Source organism: Pteropus vampyrus, unplaced genomic scaffold (genome assembly GCF_000151845.1).
Source record: "Pteropus vampyrus isolate Shadow unplaced genomic scaffold, Pvam_2.0 Scaffold67, whole genome shotgun sequence".
Classification (NCBI taxonomy): Eukaryota; Metazoa; Chordata; class Mammalia; order Chiroptera; family Pteropodidae; genus Pteropus; species Pteropus vampyrus.
Window position 1 is genome coordinate 5,513,574 of NW_011888848.1, and position 21,759 is coordinate 5,535,332.

General features: G+C 35.5%; 2 protein-coding genes and 1 non-coding gene across 3 annotated transcripts in view; 2 read left to right on the forward strand and 1 right to left on the reverse strand.

Moving 5' to 3' along the window:
* Nucleotides 1-2,840, forward strand: part of BDH2 (3-hydroxybutyrate dehydrogenase 2) — a 20,630-nt gene extending 17,790 nt beyond the window's left edge. Inside the window, exon 10 of the mRNA XM_011361502.1 lies at nucleotides 2,525-2,840. Within this exon, the coding sequence (XP_011359804.1) occupies nucleotides 2,525-2,578 (54 nt within the window). The 3' untranslated portion in view covers nucleotides 2,579-2,840. The remainder of the gene's footprint in view (nucleotides 1-2,524) is intronic.
* Nucleotides 2,841-5,252: 2,412 nt separating this feature from the next.
* Nucleotides 5,253-21,759, forward strand: part of SLC9B2 (solute carrier family 9 member B2) — a 42,664-nt gene continuing 26,157 nt past the window's right edge. Inside the window, exons 1-3 of the mRNA XM_011361503.2 lie at nucleotides 5,253-5,617; nucleotides 16,128-16,262; nucleotides 16,954-17,134. Of these exons, the coding sequence (XP_011359805.1) occupies nucleotides 16,173-16,262; nucleotides 16,954-17,134 (271 nt within the window). The 5' untranslated portion in view covers nucleotides 5,253-5,617; nucleotides 16,128-16,172. The remainder of the gene's footprint in view (nucleotides 5,618-16,127; nucleotides 16,263-16,953; nucleotides 17,135-21,759) is intronic.
* LOC111740727 lies at nucleotides 12,503-12,621 on the reverse strand. Its single transcript, XR_002780732.1, has one exon. It is a non-coding gene; the product is annotated as a 5S ribosomal RNA (ribosomal RNA).

Genomic DNA, 21,759 nt, shown 5'->3' on the forward strand with positions numbered 1-21,759 from the left:
TGTGTATTTTACTATTTTTTAAAAGCCCTCCTTTAATATGAACTTTTTGATTTGTAGATTTTAGTATAACAAAAAAAGTTTGAGTATCTTGGAAGTCACTGTAGCCCTGCTTGGTCTGCTTAGTCCACAATTAATGATTTTAATGATATTCTTACATCTCATGTATCATGTGTGATGAAGACAGTAAGCCAGTGGTATCTCTGTAGATTTGTCTTGCCTTTGACTCCCAGAAGGTGTATCAGGTGAGTTCATACTTCAGCTCACATCACCAATGTCTGGTATGCTTTCTGGTCACAGGCACTGAGCAATTTTCTGAAAAGACAGAAGACTGGAAGATTTGCAACTGCAGATGAAATAGCCCTGCTATGTGTGTATTTGGCTTCTGATGAAGTAAGCACTGTATTCCCCAGGGAGTTCATTATTCTCAATTGTATTTGGCCACTATTTGCTCAACAAAAAATGTCATCTAAGAGAGTTATGGCATATATATGTGTGTACACACACACACACACACACACACACACACATTATATATGTGTGTGTGTGTGTGTGTGTATGCTAAGATGCTGCAGGTACTAGAGATATGTTCTGATCTAATTTGCTCAAAGAAAGGCTGCTTTGATCTGAGCTGCTGACTTTTCCTCATTCAGCTTTACATGTAACTAAATGAAATGGAGGATTGAAAAAAACTTAAATTGCTCAGTTTTCTAAGAGAGAATTGCTTTCAAAAATTACAATTGAAGAAACTCTGATTAAATATAAATAAATCAAATGAATCTCCAAATTATGAGAGCTTCAGGTGAGATGGGGAGAGGGGTGACTAAATTAACTGAGCCCAGGAGACACAGAATTGGCATCCAGTGTTTTGGGTTTTACTGGCAATTTGTTTAGGATACTCCCACCAATCTATTTTTCTATGAATTCTTCCTTGTTTGTCATTATGTATGGAAATTCCTAATTCTGTCTCTTTCTACTTAGCATCTGTTTAGTAAGCAGTTTCTTTCTTAATAGTTATTGTATGGTTTTAAGTGGCATACAACTGCAAAAGCAGAAACTATATTCATAAGGTATAGAGCACAAGAACATCCCCTTCTGTTTTATGTCTTTGAATATTACTTGACCAGGGAACTGTAATATATGAAAAGAGAGAAGGACAGGGGAGTAGGTGGGAGTGAGGTATATCACTGATCAGTTAGTTCCTTTTTATAGGACCTTAGTGCACACCAGGTGTTTGGTGAATGTGACAAATACATGTGACAAATACAAATACAAAAAGCGGTTGAAATGTTGAGTGTGAATGTGACAAATACAAATACAAAAAGCGGTTGAAATGTTGAGTGACAGAGCAGTTACTACTTCTCAGAAAGATTAATAACAATTGTTAATAGCTGAGGAAATTGCTAGACAAAATATTAATGGAGCAAGTACGTTGGCCTTTCTCTGAATGCATATCTTCAGAAGAGCTCATTTGATTTTGGGGTGCTGATAAGCTTAATTTCCTTTGTTTAGCCAGAGTTTAGATTACCAAATATTTGGGAATATTCTAGCTTGAAATGTGCAACAAAAAGACCTTTGGCCTTTTAGAAGGGTCTAGAGGAGTCTAGTGTATAACAGAGAGCTTACCGTATTAAAAAAAAAGAAAACGGGGGAGTTGTGGTCTTTTCTTGATAAAGTGACTGGTAACCCCCCAGTTTATCTACATTATATATTCAGTTTTCATAGATCGAACATTAAAATTTCTATACTCATATAATGATGTCTTACCTTCTTGTGTCTTCCTTTGTCTCAGGCTTTAGATAAATTTAAAACTAAGAACACAAATTTGAGTCTTTATTATCCATGTTTAAAATATTTTTAAACCTCAAACAAGGAATCACTTCAGCTTTAATTCATTGGAAAATGAAAAATTCTGTGGAAAAATATAGTTTTTTGTTTTAACTCCTTTAGTTTTGGATGGATTTGGATATCTTAAACTAGTATAGAATATTTTTTTCATAATTTAATGGATTATACTAATTATTATTCATAAAAACTTTTAAAACATTTAGTGTGCTTCAGCTCCTAGAATCACCTATGCATATTGATTATATATACAATACAACCTTTTTTAAAATTCTATTTGATAATCGACATGACCATTTTATGATTGACACACTTGATTATGTTCAAAAGTTTATTAGTGGTATAAAATTAGTTTAGAATAGCTTTGAGTTTCAAAAGGAAAATATACTATTGTCATCTAACTTCTTAATTTTCTGATTCTGAGACCACACACCTAGCACACTTTGCTTAGAATGTGACATGTGCTAAACCACCAGCCAGAGGCCAGTTAACTCCAGACCATGAGAACACTTGGCAGTTTTAAATCACCCAAAATTTAATTCAGATTTCCTTAAATTGTGTTTAAGTGAGTTTTTCTGTTACCATGAAGTTGTTTAGCTCTCTCAGTCACAGAAGAATTGAAGAAATACAACCTGTGTTAAACCTGGTTAATTGTTCTGTCTGCTTGTGTTTCTCACTACAGTCTGCCTACATAACAGGTAATCCTGTCATCATTGATGGAGGCTGGAGCTTGTGATTTCAGGATCTTCTTGCTGAGAAGGCAGTCCCTTCCCATCCACAATGAACCTGTTCATGAAAACTCACCCATCATGTCTTTCCTGTTAAAGGAAATAGCAATCAAAACAAGCCCTTTTTAATGATATCATTATTCACAAGAGTCTGATTCTATAAATATGTTAATTTCTTCTAATCTCTCCTGAAATCACTGTAGATGACATAAAGGTAATAAGCTCACTGCAAATGAATAGTTTTAAGAATAAACCTCATTTTGCAAGCATATAAAGCTAAAATGTGAATATGAAGAAAAAGGAAAGTTTTTTAAGTAAAAGGTATTTCTATTTTACCTCTAATTCCCAATATTCAAATATTTTTGTACAATTCTGCATTGGTCGGTCTGAATATGGATACTAATTTTAAATTTTTACACCATTATAAGTGAATATTAGAGGTAGGAAGGAGTATGGCTTCAATAACATTAAAAAATGTTTGGATGCGAACTACATTGTTTATCTATTATGTAAAAGAAAATAATCATTAGGTATTTATACTTAATGGATGTCATCATATATAATTAAGTACTATTTTCTTAGTACTTAACTTAGTCTAACTAAAAAATCTTTATTAAAATTTCATGGGCCTAAGAAAATATAGTTAACTAACTTGGCAGTATTGTCAGTTTGAGGGATATTTTTTTCGATTAAATGTAGATTTTTCTTCCACCAAATTCCAGGATAACAGATAACAGGTGCTGTGGAGTAGGAGTGAATTTTAGAAATAGTCTCTGAATAAACAAATACAAATGAATCATGTAATAGCAAGAAAATTTCAAGAAAAAGTTTAAGTATATTCGTGGATGGTAATTCTGTAAGACGTTATTAGAAAGTTTTTTCTTGTCTTCAGTTATAGGGTTTTATATTTGTTTTTTAATTGTTACTACTTGAAAATATCAAATGGTATGGTGCACATATACAGTAGAAAATAAATGAATCTTAAGAATAACAAGGAAATTATTGAAATGAACAGTGAACAGATAACATTTTATGTATAAGAAAGAATATTTAGTTAAAATCGACAGCAAAGGATATTTTGACTAGCACTCCCAAAGAGTCTATTGAGTTTAAGATTTGTTTTAGGCTTCTAGATGAGATATTCCACTGATGAGATATATCCATGAGATATATCACAGATAGCTTGGTTTGTGACCTAGACCAAGTCACACAATTTATCTTGGATTTTAATTTTCCAGTTTGTGAAATTAGAGTTGGGCCAAATCTGGGTTTCTTTGGGGTGTATCATAATCAAACTGCTGTTAACTTCTTATCAGATGAGGTATGGGACATTGAAGTTGATAAGTATGTTGTAAAGTACTTTATGCTGTAAGCAAGTACACATGTATAACTATGAACAAATGAATTCTAAATAAATGTGATGATTCTGCAAAATGAATTCTAGTTTTAAATGCTCTGAGTTAGTTCTCTCAACGCTAACTATAAACTCTTTTAATAAAACATTATAAACAATAAATGCAAAGTAAAATCTAGCCTCAAAGTTCAATGTTTCCAAAGTCATGCTAATCAAATCGAGTGATGTATTAATGGAGATCATATGATTGAAAGAAAAGGAAAAATATATTTCATTCTTGTGGCAAGAGGAAGCTGGGTGTCACCTGAAACTTTGCAAGCTTTAGTTGAGGAAGAGTTCAGTTTAGGAAAATATTTTAGACGCTCTGAAGAAGGTTTTTGGAGAGAACATAGGTTCATCCATTCTTTCCACAAAGGAGGACCCGAGGGCCAAGAATGAGTGGGTTCTGTCTGGTGGAGACATTTACTTGACATTGTCCCTCTTACTTGAAAAAAGGTGATTAAAAATGGCACTTGGTTAAAGAAGTGAAAAACAGGTAAGAACATTTTTTTTATTTCTGAAGGAAATGAATATTCCAAAAGGAGCGCGCGGGTATATAAACACATTTAGTTGTACAGAGAATACAGAGGAAATACAGAGGAAAGGAAGACAGGGAAATGAGAATTTTAAAGGAAAAAGAATCAATCTGCAAATGGAAAGGTTAAATCTAAAACAATACAGCAAGAAGGGCACATGTTAAGGAAGCGATGAAAGGATTAAGAACAGCCTTTATCCCATGACTTAATCGGTCACCAGAAAAAAAAATCTTATCTTCTCAACAGCATCTGAGAAGATTCTTCAAAAAAGTACAACTAAAGGGTGGCATTAAAATCCAGAATGTAGAAGTTGGTTTAGGGAACGACAAACCAAGCCATTGGTTGCCCGGCCTGCATTCCTGGCTCCTGAAGAGCCAGCGTCCTCGCCCAGGGTACCGGCATCGCCGGGAAAGACTGGGCACCATGGCTTGCTCCTGCGGAGCGACCTTTCTGCGGAGCTTCCCAGGGAGACGCGCTCCTCCCGGCACCAGGGGCCCGCGAGGCCACCCAACGGGACAAATGACTGAACATGTACGGTGCTGCTCCGAGGTCCCGGGAAGCGGCCCCTTCCGCCCTGCCCCAAACCCCGCTGTCTGCCCGGAAGCCTCGTGCAGCCCTGGGCCGGGGCCTGAGGCCCCAAACCCGACAGAGAGAGCATGGGGAGCCCAGCCCATATTAGCTCATGGCCTGGCCCCGGGCGCCTTGAGCGCGCAGAGAAGGCGGGGCCGCAGACTCCAGGCTGCGCGCCCAGCTCCCAGGCGGCTGCAATAATCAGATCTTGCGGCTCCGCCTGTTGTGATAGGCCACCAGGAAGGCCGTGGCTGGACGGTCGGATGCTGCACACCTTTTAGCCTAGGGGTCCCCAAATCCGAGGGCCCTGGACTGGTACTGATCCATGGCCTGTTAGGAACCAGGCCACATAACGGGGTGAGCTGTTGGGGGGAAGCAAGCAGGCTTCATCTGTATTTGCAGCCTCTCCCCAGCGCTAGCATCATGGGCTCAGCCCCACCACAGATCATCAGGCATTAGATTCTCATAGGAGCACGGGTCCCTGGTGCCAAAAAGGTTGAAGACTGCTATTTTAGCATATCTCCTGGGCGTGCGCTGGAGACCGGGAGGTGAGTAGCCCTGGGAAAACATTAAGGGTATAAAGAACCAGCACCTGGAAGGGAACCTCGCCCCGCCAGAGACCCCGAGCTCGCCCAGCTCTGTGCGGTTGAACGGAGATTGGAATGTGTGTTTGCTGTTGTGTTGTTGGACAGGGTTTTTCTTGTTTGTTTTTGTTTTAGTTCTCAAATCATTCAGAGAGTGTTGCTACTACTGTGGGCAGGATTAGCACTCCGAAGCGCTAAGAACTATCAGATCCTGCTAACTGGGGAACAGAACCACCTGCTCAAAGCGCAGGCTGAGTCTGTGGCTTTTTTTTCTTACCAGGCATCAGCTTGTTATCTCATCCTGGTTGTCTCATCCTGGTTGTCTCATCCTAGACTCTGGTGTGATATGTTGCTCTAAAAGATTAATGCCAAGAAGCCACTGGTCCCTTAAGCCTCCCATCAAGAAATCACAACACCTGGGTAGAAACAGCATTTACCTTACTTAACCAGGTCAACCTCTGTTTTCACAGAAAGACTAAGACTTCCCCCCCACCCCACTCTTCTGTAATGGGACCTCCACCTGACATTGCTGCTACACAGTACTCGTGAAATTCCGGTTTACTGTTTCTTTCCAAGTCAAGAGCAAAACATTGCAATTCAGCAAATACTTGTGTGTCTTCTCTGGGCCAAGAGGCATAGGGACAAGAGGCACAGGGACAAGAGATATAAATATGAATGAAATACAGTGTCTGCCATTCAGTAACTCAAAATCCAATGGATCAGAATCTACCTCACAAGTAATTAGATAGTGTGATTCATGCTATACATATGATATGAGCAAATGACTAAATCACAATATATTTTCTAGCTTATAAAGGTCTTTAGTAATATAACCCTATTGACTAGATTTTTGTCCTTTTTTTTAAGTTTTAGGATTTCCATTGTAAGCATTATAGAATAAGTGGTGAAAAGTCAGTGTAACAGGTCTGAGTCCTGAGGCCTATGCTAAATGTTACTCTGCTGGATACGGAAGTTTCGCACCCACATCCATTTCTACCTGTTTCTTGTGTACCTTCTTGTACAGGAAAAACTAGAAAGCTAAAAACATTTCCAATACTCTCTTCCAACTAGTGTTCTGAATGTAAAACTAGGTTCAGGCAAGTAGATAATTTGCCTAACATTTCAATCACAGGGGTGAGGCAGAGGCTGTCTCCCTGCTATTTTTGGCTCTTTTCTGTTGGCAGAGAAGGCCTACAAGATGCGAGTGTCCGGTCTCCAGAATTGTGGGTGTTGGGAAGGACTTATAGTATCAGTGACAGCCAGACTCAGCATTGTCCTGTTGAATCACCAGCTCTGTGGTAATCAGGAGGCAGTTGAGGGAGGTGGTGAAAATATTCTGTGCTCCCTGTCCAGGCAGCTTCCAGATCCCAGCTTCTTGGACTCACAACTGCAGTGGTGTTTTTGAACTCCGCAGTCCCTATGGGATCTCTTAATAGTACAAAAATAGTATATGCCTCAGTTGTTCAGTTACTAATATTCTAGAAGTGCTATATGCCTGAGTCCTGGGGCCTTCTGGAGGCCCAGCCTAGACCCTATATTTCTAGCCCTTTCAACAGTTCACTTAATTCCCTGTATAAAAGCTCTTTCTGCTTAAAATACCTGGTGTGGTTTAGGTTTTCTGCTCTGCACTGATTCTGATTAATACGTTTGCTATGTAGCCTCTCAGGGTCACGTAAACCTAATCTCTTCAGTTTCTTTAGATGGGAAATGAAATTATGAGATTAGATCAAGGGGCTTGCAGTGATTTGAATGCCTTTAGTTGGGCTATGCCTTCTGCAGTTGCCACAGACCCCCATATTTTTATTTGGTCCCCAAAACATTTGTGTTTGTTACTCATAGACTAGATTATCTCTAAATTCTCTTGCTCTACAAATGTAATGTAAAACATTTCTTCTCTTAAAATATTTACAGAATAAGTTCTATAACAAGAGGTTATTGAATATCTGGTTTATGACCAATTATTTACTAGGCTACTGATAACTGGTAGACCACGGACTCTTGTTTCCCACACAAACCCCAATGATAAAACAGATTTTCCTCAGGGAAAAGGGTTTACATCTTTTTCATACAAAATTCAGGAACATAGTGTATGGGAAGATGTACCTGCCTATGCATTCATTTGTGTAATGAGGAGGCGTTCTCTATATTTTGTAGTCATGTGTCATATGTGTTAAGGAAAGCACCTGCATGATAATTTCTAAAGAGTTTCTAACAGCCTAATAAAATTAAGTAAATCTTATTAACATAATAAAAGCCCTTTGCACTTTTAGAAATTCATTCTTTGATTTTTCTTTGGCTTATATGAAGGACTAAAAGGTTTGAATTTACCAGTATCCCTTATCTGTGCTTTTTAATACAGTACATGCATGCTTCTTTCTCAAGGAAAATCTTATAAAAGGAACATAAAGCATTGGGGGGACTACATGGGAACTCTATGATGTACTTAATACTGCTTTAAGATTTTCTGTGACATAGGCATTGTCACCATTTTACAGATGAAGAAACTCATCCAGACCGGTAAAGTTACCCAAAATGGCCCAAGTAGGAGGCAATGACACAGGATTTACATTCAAGGTTTTCATCTCCATTTTCCTCTCACTGTTCCACATCTTGCTCACATTGCTTTAATTAATATAACTGTGCATAGAATTCCCTATATACACTTTCCTTTTCACCTCTCATCCTTTATTCGTCTAGTTCCTTTGCCTATTTTCTTTACAAGACTAAGTCATCTTTCAAGGATTGATTCAAATGTCACCTGACACCAGCCAAGCAAGGCAATACCTCCTCTCCCCTGTTTAATTCTATGCCTGCATTCTTCACATCATAATTACATTACCTAAAGGTAACAGTAGCTGCTATAACAGATTAACTCCAAAGTCTCAGTTACAATGCAGTAGAAGCCTATTTCTCCCTCAGGTAAAGCCTATTCCTCATTCATGTAATGGTGTTTAACTGGCCTTCAATTCCGTGATTCAGGAACCCAAATTCTTTCTGTATTAGGGCTTTGCCATCCCCTAAGATCTCAGAATCCTTAGTTTCCAGGCAATGGACAGTAAAAGAGAGGTATGTAGAGGATTGCAAGAGAGGTTTCATAATTACAGATGAGGAATGGAAGTAGCATACATTATTTATGCCCACGTCCCATTAGCCAGGCCTTGGTCACATGCCAGTCTGACCTGCAAGGGATACTGGGAAATGTCAACTATATATGTGCCCAGGCAGCAGAGAAAACTAGTTTGGTGAAGTCATATCAGTCTCTATCCCTACTACAAAGACGAGCGGCTGCATCTCAATCATCTTTGCATCTCTTGTGCTTTACACACCATAGAAATCCAGTAAAAGTCTGATGAACTTCACTGATTGTGAAGGGATGAGGTTGCTATCTCATGTACCTAAAACTGAAAGTTACCACACTTCATTATGGTTGCTTAAAGAATGATCTATCATTTTCTAACTAAGTTGCAGCCTTTAAGTAAGGAACGTTGTCAGAATGTTCACTTTTGAATTTCAGCACAAGGGCTAGAACTCGACAAGAGCTTAATAGATGTTTTTTGAATGAATGAATGAATGAATGAATGAGTCCTCAGAAAAAGAGGGATAGAGTTAGTTTACATGGAGTTAGGAAATACTAATTGAGAAAGTGATGTTCGAATTAGATCTTGAATGACTAGTACATTTTACCAAGTAGAGAAATCAAAAAATGAAACTCTAAGCAGCGATGGTCGTGGTGTTTTATTGTTGTTGTGTTTGTTTCATGAGTAGAAATTTAGAAAACAATTAAATGTCTATAAGCCCAACTTTTTTTCATTCAATATTTAAATATTACAACCAAACTTCAAGGGTATGGGAGGGAAAATATATAACCTTGCAATCTATATAATCTCTGTTGACTAAAAGAATGACACTAAAAACCTTGCGCTAAAATCTTATTTTCCAGACATTTTTGAGAATTATCAACACAAAGGCAGTGTTCTGATCATTCATCTTCAATGAAGATTTTGCACCATGTCAATAAATTAGGGAGACAGGTGTAAGCCAAAGGTTCCTCATCATTAGAGGATTACAGAGCTGGCTCTGCATCAAAATTACATGTTCTGTTGGCTAGGCTACTTTTGACTGCAAGTAAAAGAATATTTGGCTAAGATTGCCTTTAAAAATACAAGTTCAATTTTCTCACATAACAAGATGTCTGAAGGTATGTGGATCCAGGGTTGGTTCAGTAATACAATAATATCAGTCTCTGGGTTGCTTTCTATGGGCTCATCTTGACTTTCTCTTCATGGGTAGATGATGGCTGCTAGAGTTACAAAAAATACAGTCTCCATCCACAGCTGCACCTACCCCTCAACATACACACAAGGGCATTTAAAGACAAAAAGTGAGGAGGGTTCTCCTCTTGTCTCATTTTATTAGGAAGGAAAATCTTACCCAGTGGCCCTCAATAGTCTTGCCCACAAATTTCATTGGCAAAAAATGAATCATCCTCAGCCTTAATCAACCAATCGTGATTTATCCCTAGAAGTGGGGAAGGGACCCACTGGCATACCTGAGCAGTGGATTTTAAGCAGGCATGAGTCTTCTCTGCCGTGCCTGGGGAGATCCAACCTCTGGAAATTCTGATTTTAGTAGATCAGGAAATAATATTTTAAACTTACAATTAAATATATTGGCCCTTCATGGGGTGAGCGATTAGAAAGGAGAGATACAAGTATTGGGTTCCTTCTTTCCTAGGAATAACATTCTTTTATTCATATTTCATTACATGGTGTTTTACTTCGTGATGATTCAACCAAATCACTATCAGTTAAGCAAACAGAGTAGCAGTTGTTTTCCTTTGATAACTTGGTCTCATGTGGTTGGCACACCTAACGCTCTCAAATAAGATAGTTCTCTTTCAGGAAAATGTTCTTAGTCATTTCAGTAATTGTCAGGTAGATTTTAAGCCCTACTCTTTGCTTGATTTGAATTCCTCACTGCTGGGTAGGGCTTCTTTTGGGAAATGAACATTAGATCTGAGTTGATTGGCAGAGTCCAGAAATGGGAAGGTTTCTATATGTTCTGTATAACAATACTTTATGAGACTGAGAAACTATGCTTTCAATGCATGAGTGGATGAACATCAAAGGTAGGAGATTTCTATTATAATTATTATAGAGCATGTACTGAACAGTAAAGGAGATGCTCCTTCAGATGCATGAATGCAGCACAGAGAGTACTCCAGTAATCTATGTAAATCCTCGGTAATACCACCCCATGAAATGTTAGCCTGTCCATATCACAGACAAACGAAATAACAGGAATAACCAGCTTTTATCCATGTGATCTTTTAGCAGTAATTCAGTTAATAGCAGTAAGAATATTCTACTTGACCAAGAGCCTATGGATATTTGCAAAGTGATAGTTCTTTTATTTCCTCTGGAACATTACAGAAAGCACTTTTAACCATTTAGTTACCGAGATAACCTGAAAACGAGAAGGCTGATTTAATAAACATCTCTCTGTATATGAAAGTATATTTACAGAAGTGGTTTTCAATGTGTGCTTCACTTGCCAAAAGGAACAGGTGAGTGAGTGGACAGGGTCCTGCAGCTCTATCTTTATCTGTCCCACTTGTTGATTTCAGAATAAGGTTTCATTTGATAAAAGATATTTGGCTTAAAAATATTTGAAAATGACTATTATAGAAGATTCTAGGCAGTTCCCCATCTTTGAAAGCCACAAGAAAAAAAAAAAAGACCTTATTTTGTGGAAGGTGGGATTAAGTTACCTAAAATCAAATTACCAGGTTCTGTCTATGAAAAATATTATTACCAAAGAAAGCTGTATCACTTTCTATTCTCTAAAGTTTTAAAAATTGCATAATTCTTTTTTAATGCATTTTAAATAGCATATGAAAATTTTACTGCAAAAAACTTAATATAGAAATGGAGAAAATAAAAATTGAAAATATAGAGAATAAAAACTATGCTAATTCCATTTCTTTCCCCAAAGATAAGTACTGTTAACAGGGGTTTTTTCCCTATGTATATACACATACATATACAGAACAACTCATGTTCATCTGTTATTCTTGATCTGCAGTTCCCTCTCAAGTTTGGAGGAAAGACTAAGGAGACTGTTCCCTTGAAATCCACAGCTCTATGATTTTGGTGGTATATATCCTTAATACTGAAAAATAAAGCTTAAATGAAGCCAAGATCCTTTCTAAGTGTGTGGTTAAGTCCTGTAGGAAATTCTGGTTACTGGGAATGCTAAAAAGAAGCATGAGTGGCCAACAACCTTTGCATATGTCTTTAAAAAATACTTGCCCTGCTAATCTACAAGCAATTACACAACCACAACAGTCAGAACAGCCATGTCCCTTGGCTTAGATCCAACCTCATTCTTTTATTGAAATCTATATTTGAGTCACAGAACTTTGAATTCATGTTAGTTACTGAATTTATGAAATCTATACAATTTCACCATTTGACACAGGATAAACTTTTACTAACTTGGTTTACAAGTTATGTATCAGTCTGAATAATACAGTATCTTGGTGGAGAAGCAGAAAGAAACAGTGAATAGGCACTTTTAGTGTGTATCGAAAATATACCTTGCCTTCCCAGTTTTCAGTATAATTTTCCAATGTACAAAAGTCTCTGATTTTAACTGAATATTTTAAAAAGAAAAGTACCTGAATTCTTAGACTTTTAAGGCATGCTTAAGTGGTAAGTTGTCACTTAGCTGGTTATTCAGAATATGTAAACAATATTGTCATGAGAATAGATAAAAGTTTTATTTCTGTTCATTTTGTTACCAATGTTGTGCAACCTGAATGGGTTAGTAATTTTTTTTTTTTTTTAACACCTCCAGCACCTGGTCTTCCTATGTGGTCTCCCATCCAAGTACTAACCAGGCCCAACCCTGCTTAGCTTCTGAGATCAGATGGGATCGGGCATGTTCAGAGTGGCATGGCCGTAGACTTAATTTTTTTGTTTATAATAAACTCTATTACATTTATAACAATGGGAAAGTGTAAAGCTAAAGATAATATAAAGTAGAAAATAAAAATATTTATATTTGCTTATAGAGTGTGTTTTTAAACTTATTGTGGAATGTGTTTTCAAACTTAAAACTAACTGTAAGTATATATGTCTGGGTTATTAAACAAAATATTACAGCAAAAAATGTAAAAATATAATTCAGTGATTTAGTAGAAATGTCATGAGGTCAAAGATATAGATTAAAGAACTATCTCGTTTCACTCATTTTTATGCAGTTTTACTGAGGCCTGACTGATATTGGCTGTGTTAGCTGAAAAAAGTTATTTAGCCATTTTAGATTTTAGTTTTATCATTTGAATATTAAAGAGATTAGACTAGGTAATTTCTAAATACCTTTTCAACTTTTATTATTAAACTGTGATTCTTAGGGGAGGCGTGACAACCACAAAAGAAAATGAGTGTGCTGTTACCAAAAAAGGGGGATGGGAAATGCTTGGCAGGCCAAAACTACAAATATCCCTTATGGAAAAGATATTTATTCCCACATTTTGTAGCCTTTTGCTATCTTTTCTATCTCATTGTCAGCTGTCACTCGTGCTGCTGTCAGTTTACCTCTACCACAATCTCTTCCCACATTTTAGTTGGTAATATCTTCCAAGAGTTTGGAAACCTAATGGGCAAAGTCATTAGAATTCTTTTCAAAATACAAGTTAATAGACTCTGAGTGAGGCCTTGAAAGCCTCTCTATGAGTAAGGAGTATAAACCTTCTACTTTTTAATAGGTTTCATGACATTTCCTATGGGTCTTCAAAGGTCATTTCTGCATATTTTCTGATTTTTTTTTTTTTTTGGCCATAACTGCCTTCTTAATAGATATATATTATAATTTCAATACCCAATGATCGTGAACAGTAAATATTATGAACATAGTTGCTTTAAATAAAGGTTACATTTTGTGATTTTCCTAAATTTAACTGGCCTTCTAAATTGAGACAGGTGGTGTAAGTGTTCTTTTGGAAACGGAAACAGCAGAAAATAAACAGAGTTGACTAATTAGTTGTAAGTTGTTTTACTGGACTTATTAAAATACTGCTGTTTAATTTTACCTTTCTCCCTTCAGTACCTCTCTGATCTCAAATAAGTACTTTGGCTTCCATGGTAAAGATTATAGGGAAATCGGGGAACAGAAAACTATATAAACTCCCACAGATGGCATATACTGTACAACATACCAAGTTATGAGATGATTGCTTATGTTAAAAAGAACCAGTAAAACATTAATAAAATAAATTTTCAAAAATTTCATTTTAGCCAATAGTTCATGTCTACTAGAAATAATCATTTATACTTGTTGACTATTTAAAAATATTCTTCATAAGTGACAGAATTAGCTGATTTTGAGAATTTCATAAAGGAGGTGACATTAGCGACAGTTTATGTAATTCTACTAATGAAAAAGGTGAAGAAATGACAGTGGTGAGTGTTATATCCACCTAATTAAGAAGCTGTCATCAATGGGATTAAGAAGTAAATTCTTTACGACTGGTGAGACTTTGTCCTGCTTAACAGGAAAGGCAAAAAGATTCTTAAAAATTCATGATAATTAGGGAGAAGGCGTTTGTGTGGCTAATAACCAACACTATTGAATGCTCACCATATGCATGGTTGGAATTACCCTTGTCTCCATCGTATAGATAAGGAATTAGTTACAAAGAGGTTATGCAATTTGATATGTGATGGAGCTGAACTTCAGGCCCAGGTTTGTCCAACTCCAGAGCCAGCAGACTTCGTCACTTACTATGGTATTAAGAGTCATTCTCCACAGAGGGTGAAGGCCAAGTGCCAGGGATATGATATCCTAACTCTCTAGCCTCATCTCCCATTACTCTCAGCCTCACACCGCATGACCCAGCAAAGTTTCTCCTCTAGCTTTCGTGCATCTATGCCTTTAAGACAAGGGTTCTCTAACACCAACATTTTCCTGTCAAATGCTGTTCTTTCTCATTACAAGTCTAAATTTTGGAGTAAGTTTTTAAATCTAAACAATTATGTATACATATGTACACACATATATCATATATATGTATTTACATGATATATAATAAAAATCAAAATAAAGGTTTTTGAGATGTCACTCTGGCTAATATTGAAAATGATTCCTTGAGGCAGGAGTCTTGTCTAATTGACCCCTGTGTTTATGGCCTAGCATAGTGCCTGGGACATATTAGGCACTCAAATATGTATTTAATTCAATTTTCCCTTCTCTCATATAATTTTCTCTTTGGTTGTACCAAAGTTTGTAGTTTGTACCTCTATTGTAATATTCATCATATCTGTTGCATTAGGAATAAGTTTGGTTACTAGTAAAAAGAAAATTCGACTGATAGCGGTGTAAACGACTACCTCAAATCTTGGCAGTCCTAGACTGATGGAGCAACTCGAGGATGTAGTCAAGGAATCAGCTCATCCTATTTTATTTATCTACTCTCTTTGGCATAGGGCCTTTTACTCTCATGGTTGGAAGATGGCTGCTGGCCCTCCAGGTAGTGTATCTACATTTGAGGAAGAAGAAAGGGAAATATTGGAGGACAAAGGATAAACAGTGATTCTTGAAAGCCTTGCTTTATTGTTTGAGAATCAAAGCCCTCCCCAGGGACTCCCTCTTATGTCTCATTACAGACAGCTGTGACACTTGGCCACCTCTCCCTACAAATTGGCTAGGAATTCGAATGCTTGGTGCTCAGCCTATATAGCATAGGAAGCCCAGGGAGAAGAGATTGAAGTGGGTGTTTATGGAGCAACCTGTAGGCCTGCTCTACAGGATTTTTAGTTAATTCATATAAGTTTATTTTTCTTTTTTTCTGGCACACTGTAAGCCTATAGAGAACAAAAGAAAATGTGTTTTGATATCTTTGAGTTGCCCACAATAGCTAGCATGTGACTACCGTAGCACTTATTACAGTGTCTAAGACATTGTGGTTACTCAAATCAATATTGTTATATTTTTTACTTTAATTTGGAAATAAGAACCAGGCAGGAATTAATCACTCCAGTTTCTCTGAAAATGATGGAATCCATAAATTTCTCTTTGATGACTCATCTTCTCATATCGACATTGGAAAATTACTTGTAGCCTTTCTGATTCATTGAGTTGGCCCATTAGAGAGGATTATTTAATGGTAATATTGGAATATTTGAAGTAAAACTCAAAAAAAAAAGGACAGGAAAGAAATCATATAAAAGTATGATGATCAACAAAGGCTTTTTCAAGAGAAGTAAGAGGTAGATAAGAATTAGGATAAAATATTGTAATCCAAGAAAAGATTAGCAATTGAAAACTGAGAATAATCTAAAGTATTTTAACCACTCAGAGTTCTAAGGGACAAAATAAGTATAGTTCATTCATTTAAAATGCTCAAATTGCTGTTTATTTGTTTAAACCTAAAATTGCTGTTCTATAACTATACTGTTTTTCTTCAAAACAGATCTTATTCCTCATCCATTTGTCATCTTATTCTTAATTATAAATCATGGGAGATGAAGATAAGACAATTGAACGTGAAGATTTGAAACCATCCACAGGGGTGAATCACGCAGTCTCTACATATCAAGAAACACAGGTAAATCTATGATCAAAGGGAGAACATCCCAACTATTTCCTTAAGGAATAAACTTTATGTTTCCAAATCTTTATTGGAATTGTGTTCTCCTCCTTCTCTATTCACTCAGTTAACGATCTTCCCCATTCTTAATCCTCAAACTCTTACTGCTTAAGCTGTGTATGACTACCAGTTTCCCCAGATAGTCATTAGCAGCTGACCCAACATGAAGCTGGAAAAATGGAGAACCTGTGAATGTCTTTGTGTTCTCAGCCTAACCCCTAGTATGATTCTGGTTTCTTCCTTCTCTCTTTTTATTGCTTAAATTCAAGTAGATGAATGAATGTGAATTGGTTTTCGCCACAGATAGTCATCTTTTTCTGAACTACTGTTATATATTTACTATTGCCTTGCATCATATCTTAAATAGGCTAATTTTTAAACCCAGTATTGCAAAACACAATGAACTTTTATGTGACTCAAGCATTTATAATGATATAAATAGTCACTCAGTGGTAAATATTCCACATAGTTCTTATTCCAAGCATTAGCTGATTAGCTAGTAATAAATCTGTTCATTTACCCTGTAAAGTGTTAGCCTTGATTCTAGTAATGAGAATTTGATTTGTGATATGATAGCTCAGTAACTAAAAAAAAAACGTGTACCAAATATACACTTTTAAGGAATTTTTTTAAATTGCTTTAATCACAGGAGGAAACAGTAATGAATCTCAAAGGTATAGATAGAAATGAACCAACAGAAGGAAGTAACCTTTTGAATAGCAGTGAAAAAAGGCTACAAGCAACAACAACTGAATCTACTTGTTTTCAAAGACTAAGGCAAACATTCTCTTGCCCTCCACATGGTTCACTGGATAAAGTAATAACAGATGGTATGTAAACGGTAAGGATGATTTAAGAAAGGAAGGATAAAAGATGAAGTTGTTGTACATGGAAGATTACAAAATACTACAGTTTGAAGGACAAAAAGAAGTTTACTTCTCTTACATAAAAACTATTAGGTGAACAATTTATAATGGCACGTAGCTCTGCTCTACTCAGTCATTCAGGGGCTCAGGCTGAAGGGCTCCACCATTCTTGACATGGGGCTTCTAAGAGCACTGTGGTCACCACCATTCTAGCCATCAAAATGAGGAAAGGAACACAGATCAAGGACCTTTTCCTTTTCTGTATCTGAGTAATTTCACAGGATAATGTTAGGGCTCCAGTAAGAAAAGTTATTGAGAAATCACTTGTAAACAGAAACACACTGCATAAATGTTGATTGTTATTATTGTTAGGTAATGGAACTAATGTTTAAGAGAACATAGTTCAGTTTATACTTCTGAATGAATATTGTCATTTTATGAGTAGGGATCTTGGTTTGCATTTCAACTTATTACAATAGAGCTATTATTACTTATAATATTCTGGGGATTTTTCTTTGGGAATTTTTCTCAGTATGATTTTGAATATTGTTCAGGTTGGGATATATTTGTCTTTTAGGAATAAATTTGGATTTTGGAGGCGGCCAAACATTCTGATATCAATTTGATAAATATAAATGGATGTTCAAATTGAATACTGCTGTTTTTGTTTTAAAAGAAATGTGTGTGTTCGTGTCTATTATGTATGTTGATGGATATGTAGAATAGTAGTAAAAAGAAGGGGTTGAAAATTGTCTAAAAAGACAAATTTAAAGACAATTTCAAAAATCGTGTTGAAGAATAACAGCTTCATTGGAATAAACATAATGCCTCCCAAAGTAAATATGTTGATGAATATAACATGTTTGAGCTAAAAGTTATGTTTATTGAAAAATTAGACTCATTTCTCTATAGCCGTGTTTTATTTGGGAGCTCTGAAAGTATTTTTACCATTCTTAACTGGGGCAATGGAAGCCAAGTATAATACATTACATTTTAGGCTCTAGATATGTTTTCAATGAAATTAGGTAAGCTTCTAAACTAGCATGAGAAAAAAATCTCAAACTTTATTTAAAACAAAGATAAAACCATGTTCCAAAATATACACTAGTTAATACTGCAACAGATAATTTAATATACTTTCTGTCCTTTTTGTTATTTTTTAAAACTTTTACCATTCAAATTATGGTCCATTTCTAGTTAAAACATTTATAGTAAAACAGATAACAGATTGACATAAGGAAAGGGCATAAATGAATGATGTGATTTTGATGCTCATTTTTTAAAATTCTATCATTATTGTCCATAAGCTGCCAGAGAAGTGTGATTCACAGTATATAAACACCTCTTCACTTGTTTTCCTGTACTTCTATTCCTGAGGTTTACAAGAATTATTTTTTCTATATTCTTTCTTCTGCCTATTCAGTATATGTAGGTATTCTTAAGAAGTAAATCTTACATGTGAAAATATAATTTTCCAAAGTTGTAAGTGAAAAGTAAATTATTAACTGAATTAAATGATTTAAGAGACACCTTATAAATGTATATTTACTATGTATTTAGAACTGCATTTTGAAAATGAGAAAGGAAAGGAAAGTTAGAGATTTTAAAATCAGCGGTCTTAAAATGGAAAAAATGTAATTATTGACAGTATTTATTTATTCCCATCAATATATAATTTATATTACCAATATATATTTATTGGCCAAGTATACTACCCATATATAATTATTGACACAGTAATCATTTGATCCTATCAATAAGTACATAACCAGATCTCATGTATGATATATTAAAGTTCCTTGAAGTGGAAAACTCCTAATTCTACCTTTCTGAATTTAGTATAAAATTGGGTTTATTCTGTGATAAAGTAAAATTTAGTAGCTGGCAATTCCTGCTTTCCCGTTATACCTCTAATACTGCATAGAAATTTCAGGCTTTATAGCCAGTTGGAAAATGCTGAAGGCCACTTAGTTATTTTACTGTAATAGCATCATAAACCTAGAAGATGTGAAATAATTCTGTAAGGCTGTAATGGGACATTGAATTCAATCTCTATATGATAGACAAAACACAGTGAACAATCTTTTCACTTATACCAATGAAAACATCTGAAAAAATATTTCAAGTCTTTTTAAATGAACCTTTTATCTGTCAAGAAAACAGGAAATCATCAGACACCAAAACAAAGTATAAGTAAGATAAAGAAATACTCAATCTGGCTTTTACCCTGGAGTCTTCTGCAAAGCGCCAATGAACTTGAGATTCATTTTAAGGAGTATAGGAGGCTATGCTAGAGCCTGCCTGGGTTAGAAGAAGTTTAATAGGAGAAATCATTCTCCTTTACCCACATGAAGTTGGAACCCAGTGTGATGGTGAATTTAGGGTAAACTTGCCCTGTAGATGTGGCCTGCAACTAAACCTATCTGTCTCAGTTGGGGTGCTGGCTGGGAAGGGGAAAACCTCCACTAAAAATGTGTAATTCATGCTGATTTGTGCTCCAAATTCACAGAAAAAAAAATCAAGCTAAAAGTATGTCTATAAGCAGTCCTGGATTATAAACTTCTAAGCACATGGTAGAAGTGAATTCAGATCCTATCTGGCAAAACTCACATTCAGCTTAAGGCTCCAACAATTTTCAGAGATAAAGTTCCAAGGAAGAGGTCACTATCACAAAAATACAAACAAAAAAATCACAACATGCCGAAGGAAACAGATTTTGGAAATTTTGCTTTTTCAGAAACTAGAATATAAAATATTCTTGATATCCATAAAGTTAAGGAAGAGATAGCAAATATGAGTACCCAACATGTAACTATTTTAAAAATGAACACAGATATTTAACAAGAACCAAATTGAATTTCTAGAAATGAAAGATATAGTACAATAATTGAAATTGAAAACTCAGTGGCTGGATTAGGCAGTAGATTGAGTGAAAAGATAATTGATAAACTAGCTAATAGATCTGAAGAGCTTATCTAGAACACAGTACATACAGACATAGATGGAAAATACGGAAACTAGGCTTAGCAACACGGAGAAAAGAGTGTGACTATCTAATCATATTTCCAGAAAAAGAGACTAGGAAGAATGGGGAAGAGGAAATATTTGAAGAAATAAAGACCGAATTTTCTAGAATAGACGAAAAGCATAAAAACTAAGCAAACCAAGCAGAAGCCACACCTAAACACAACATACTTAAAAATATCCAAAGAAAAATACTCTAAAAGAGCTGAAATTAAACTCAAAATTAAAATTAGCAATAGTGAAAGTCAAAAAAAAACCAAGGAATAATATTTTCAAGGAATTTACAGAAAGTAACTCTTAACCTAGAACTGTATACCCCCAAAAACTATCTTTTATAAATGAGAATAAAGATAATTCCAGACAAAACAGAATTTACTATCAACAGATTCTAAAGTGAAATATAGCATACTCTGCTACAAAGTGTTTCTGTACCATGAATCAGATCATATGCAATGGTAAATAGGGAATTATATCAATGTAATATGCAATTTGCATTTTTCTACATAACTTTTCCTGGCACATTAATATGTTGCATCATCAAGCAATAGAAATGAATGCAAAGTGAATTGAAAACCACAAAAAAAAAAAATTAGGTATATGCTTTCCTACAATTAAAGATAAAGCCTTACTAACGCTAGGACCTTTTAAAAAGCTGAAATCCCTGTGGAAGAGCTTTCTTTTCAGGCACTTAATTGCTGATTTAGGGACTTCAAAGACTTTTAAACTTTCCACAACATTAAGCTGTTTAATGAAGAAGCTAACAGTACAGGCGAAGATGCTGCCAAAACTTTTCTCTCAGTTAATAAAAGCAAACATTAAAACAGCATTTGATTGTTGGAGAAGACTACAATCTGGATCAGATTTTGATGCAACTCCTCTCTATTTAAAGCAAAGCCCTCAAGATTCTACATCTTATAACTGGAAGTGTGGTTCTGGGATTTTAGTCTATGAAGACAAGACTGACAGTGGGAGATCCAAAAGTCAGTGGAGATTTAACTGTTGGTATTTTTATTAGGATTATTGTTTTTGTTAGTGCTTTGGTCACAAGTTTTGAGTTTTAAGTGGTTTTCCCAACTCTGATTTTTTCATGAGCCTTTCTATGTTTGGTGTATAATTTTGAAAAACAAAAGGTTTTCAAATAGGGAAATGTATTTCACTTTCTAACAAACATGCCTCTACTAAAGGGAATACTTCAGGCAACAAAATAATTGTCCCAGATGAAAAATGTGGGATGCCATAACGAATGATGATTTAAAAAATAGGTAAGTATGTGGGTAATTCTAAACAAACATTGACTATAGAAAAGAAACAATAATGTTTAATTCAAAGCAGGACTAAAATACTAGAATGCGATTGTTCAAGTATTCTCATGTTCCTGTGAAGAGGGTAAAGATAGTGATTATTTCTCTTTTTAATATTAACTAGTGACATATTTATATTTATGGTAAAATTATTTTTAAAAATAAGGAAATAGTAAAAAAAAAATCAAGGTAGTATTTTTTTCTGGTAACATGAAGGGAAATGGAGAATGAGATTAGGAACGGCACATTGGTAGATTCAAAACC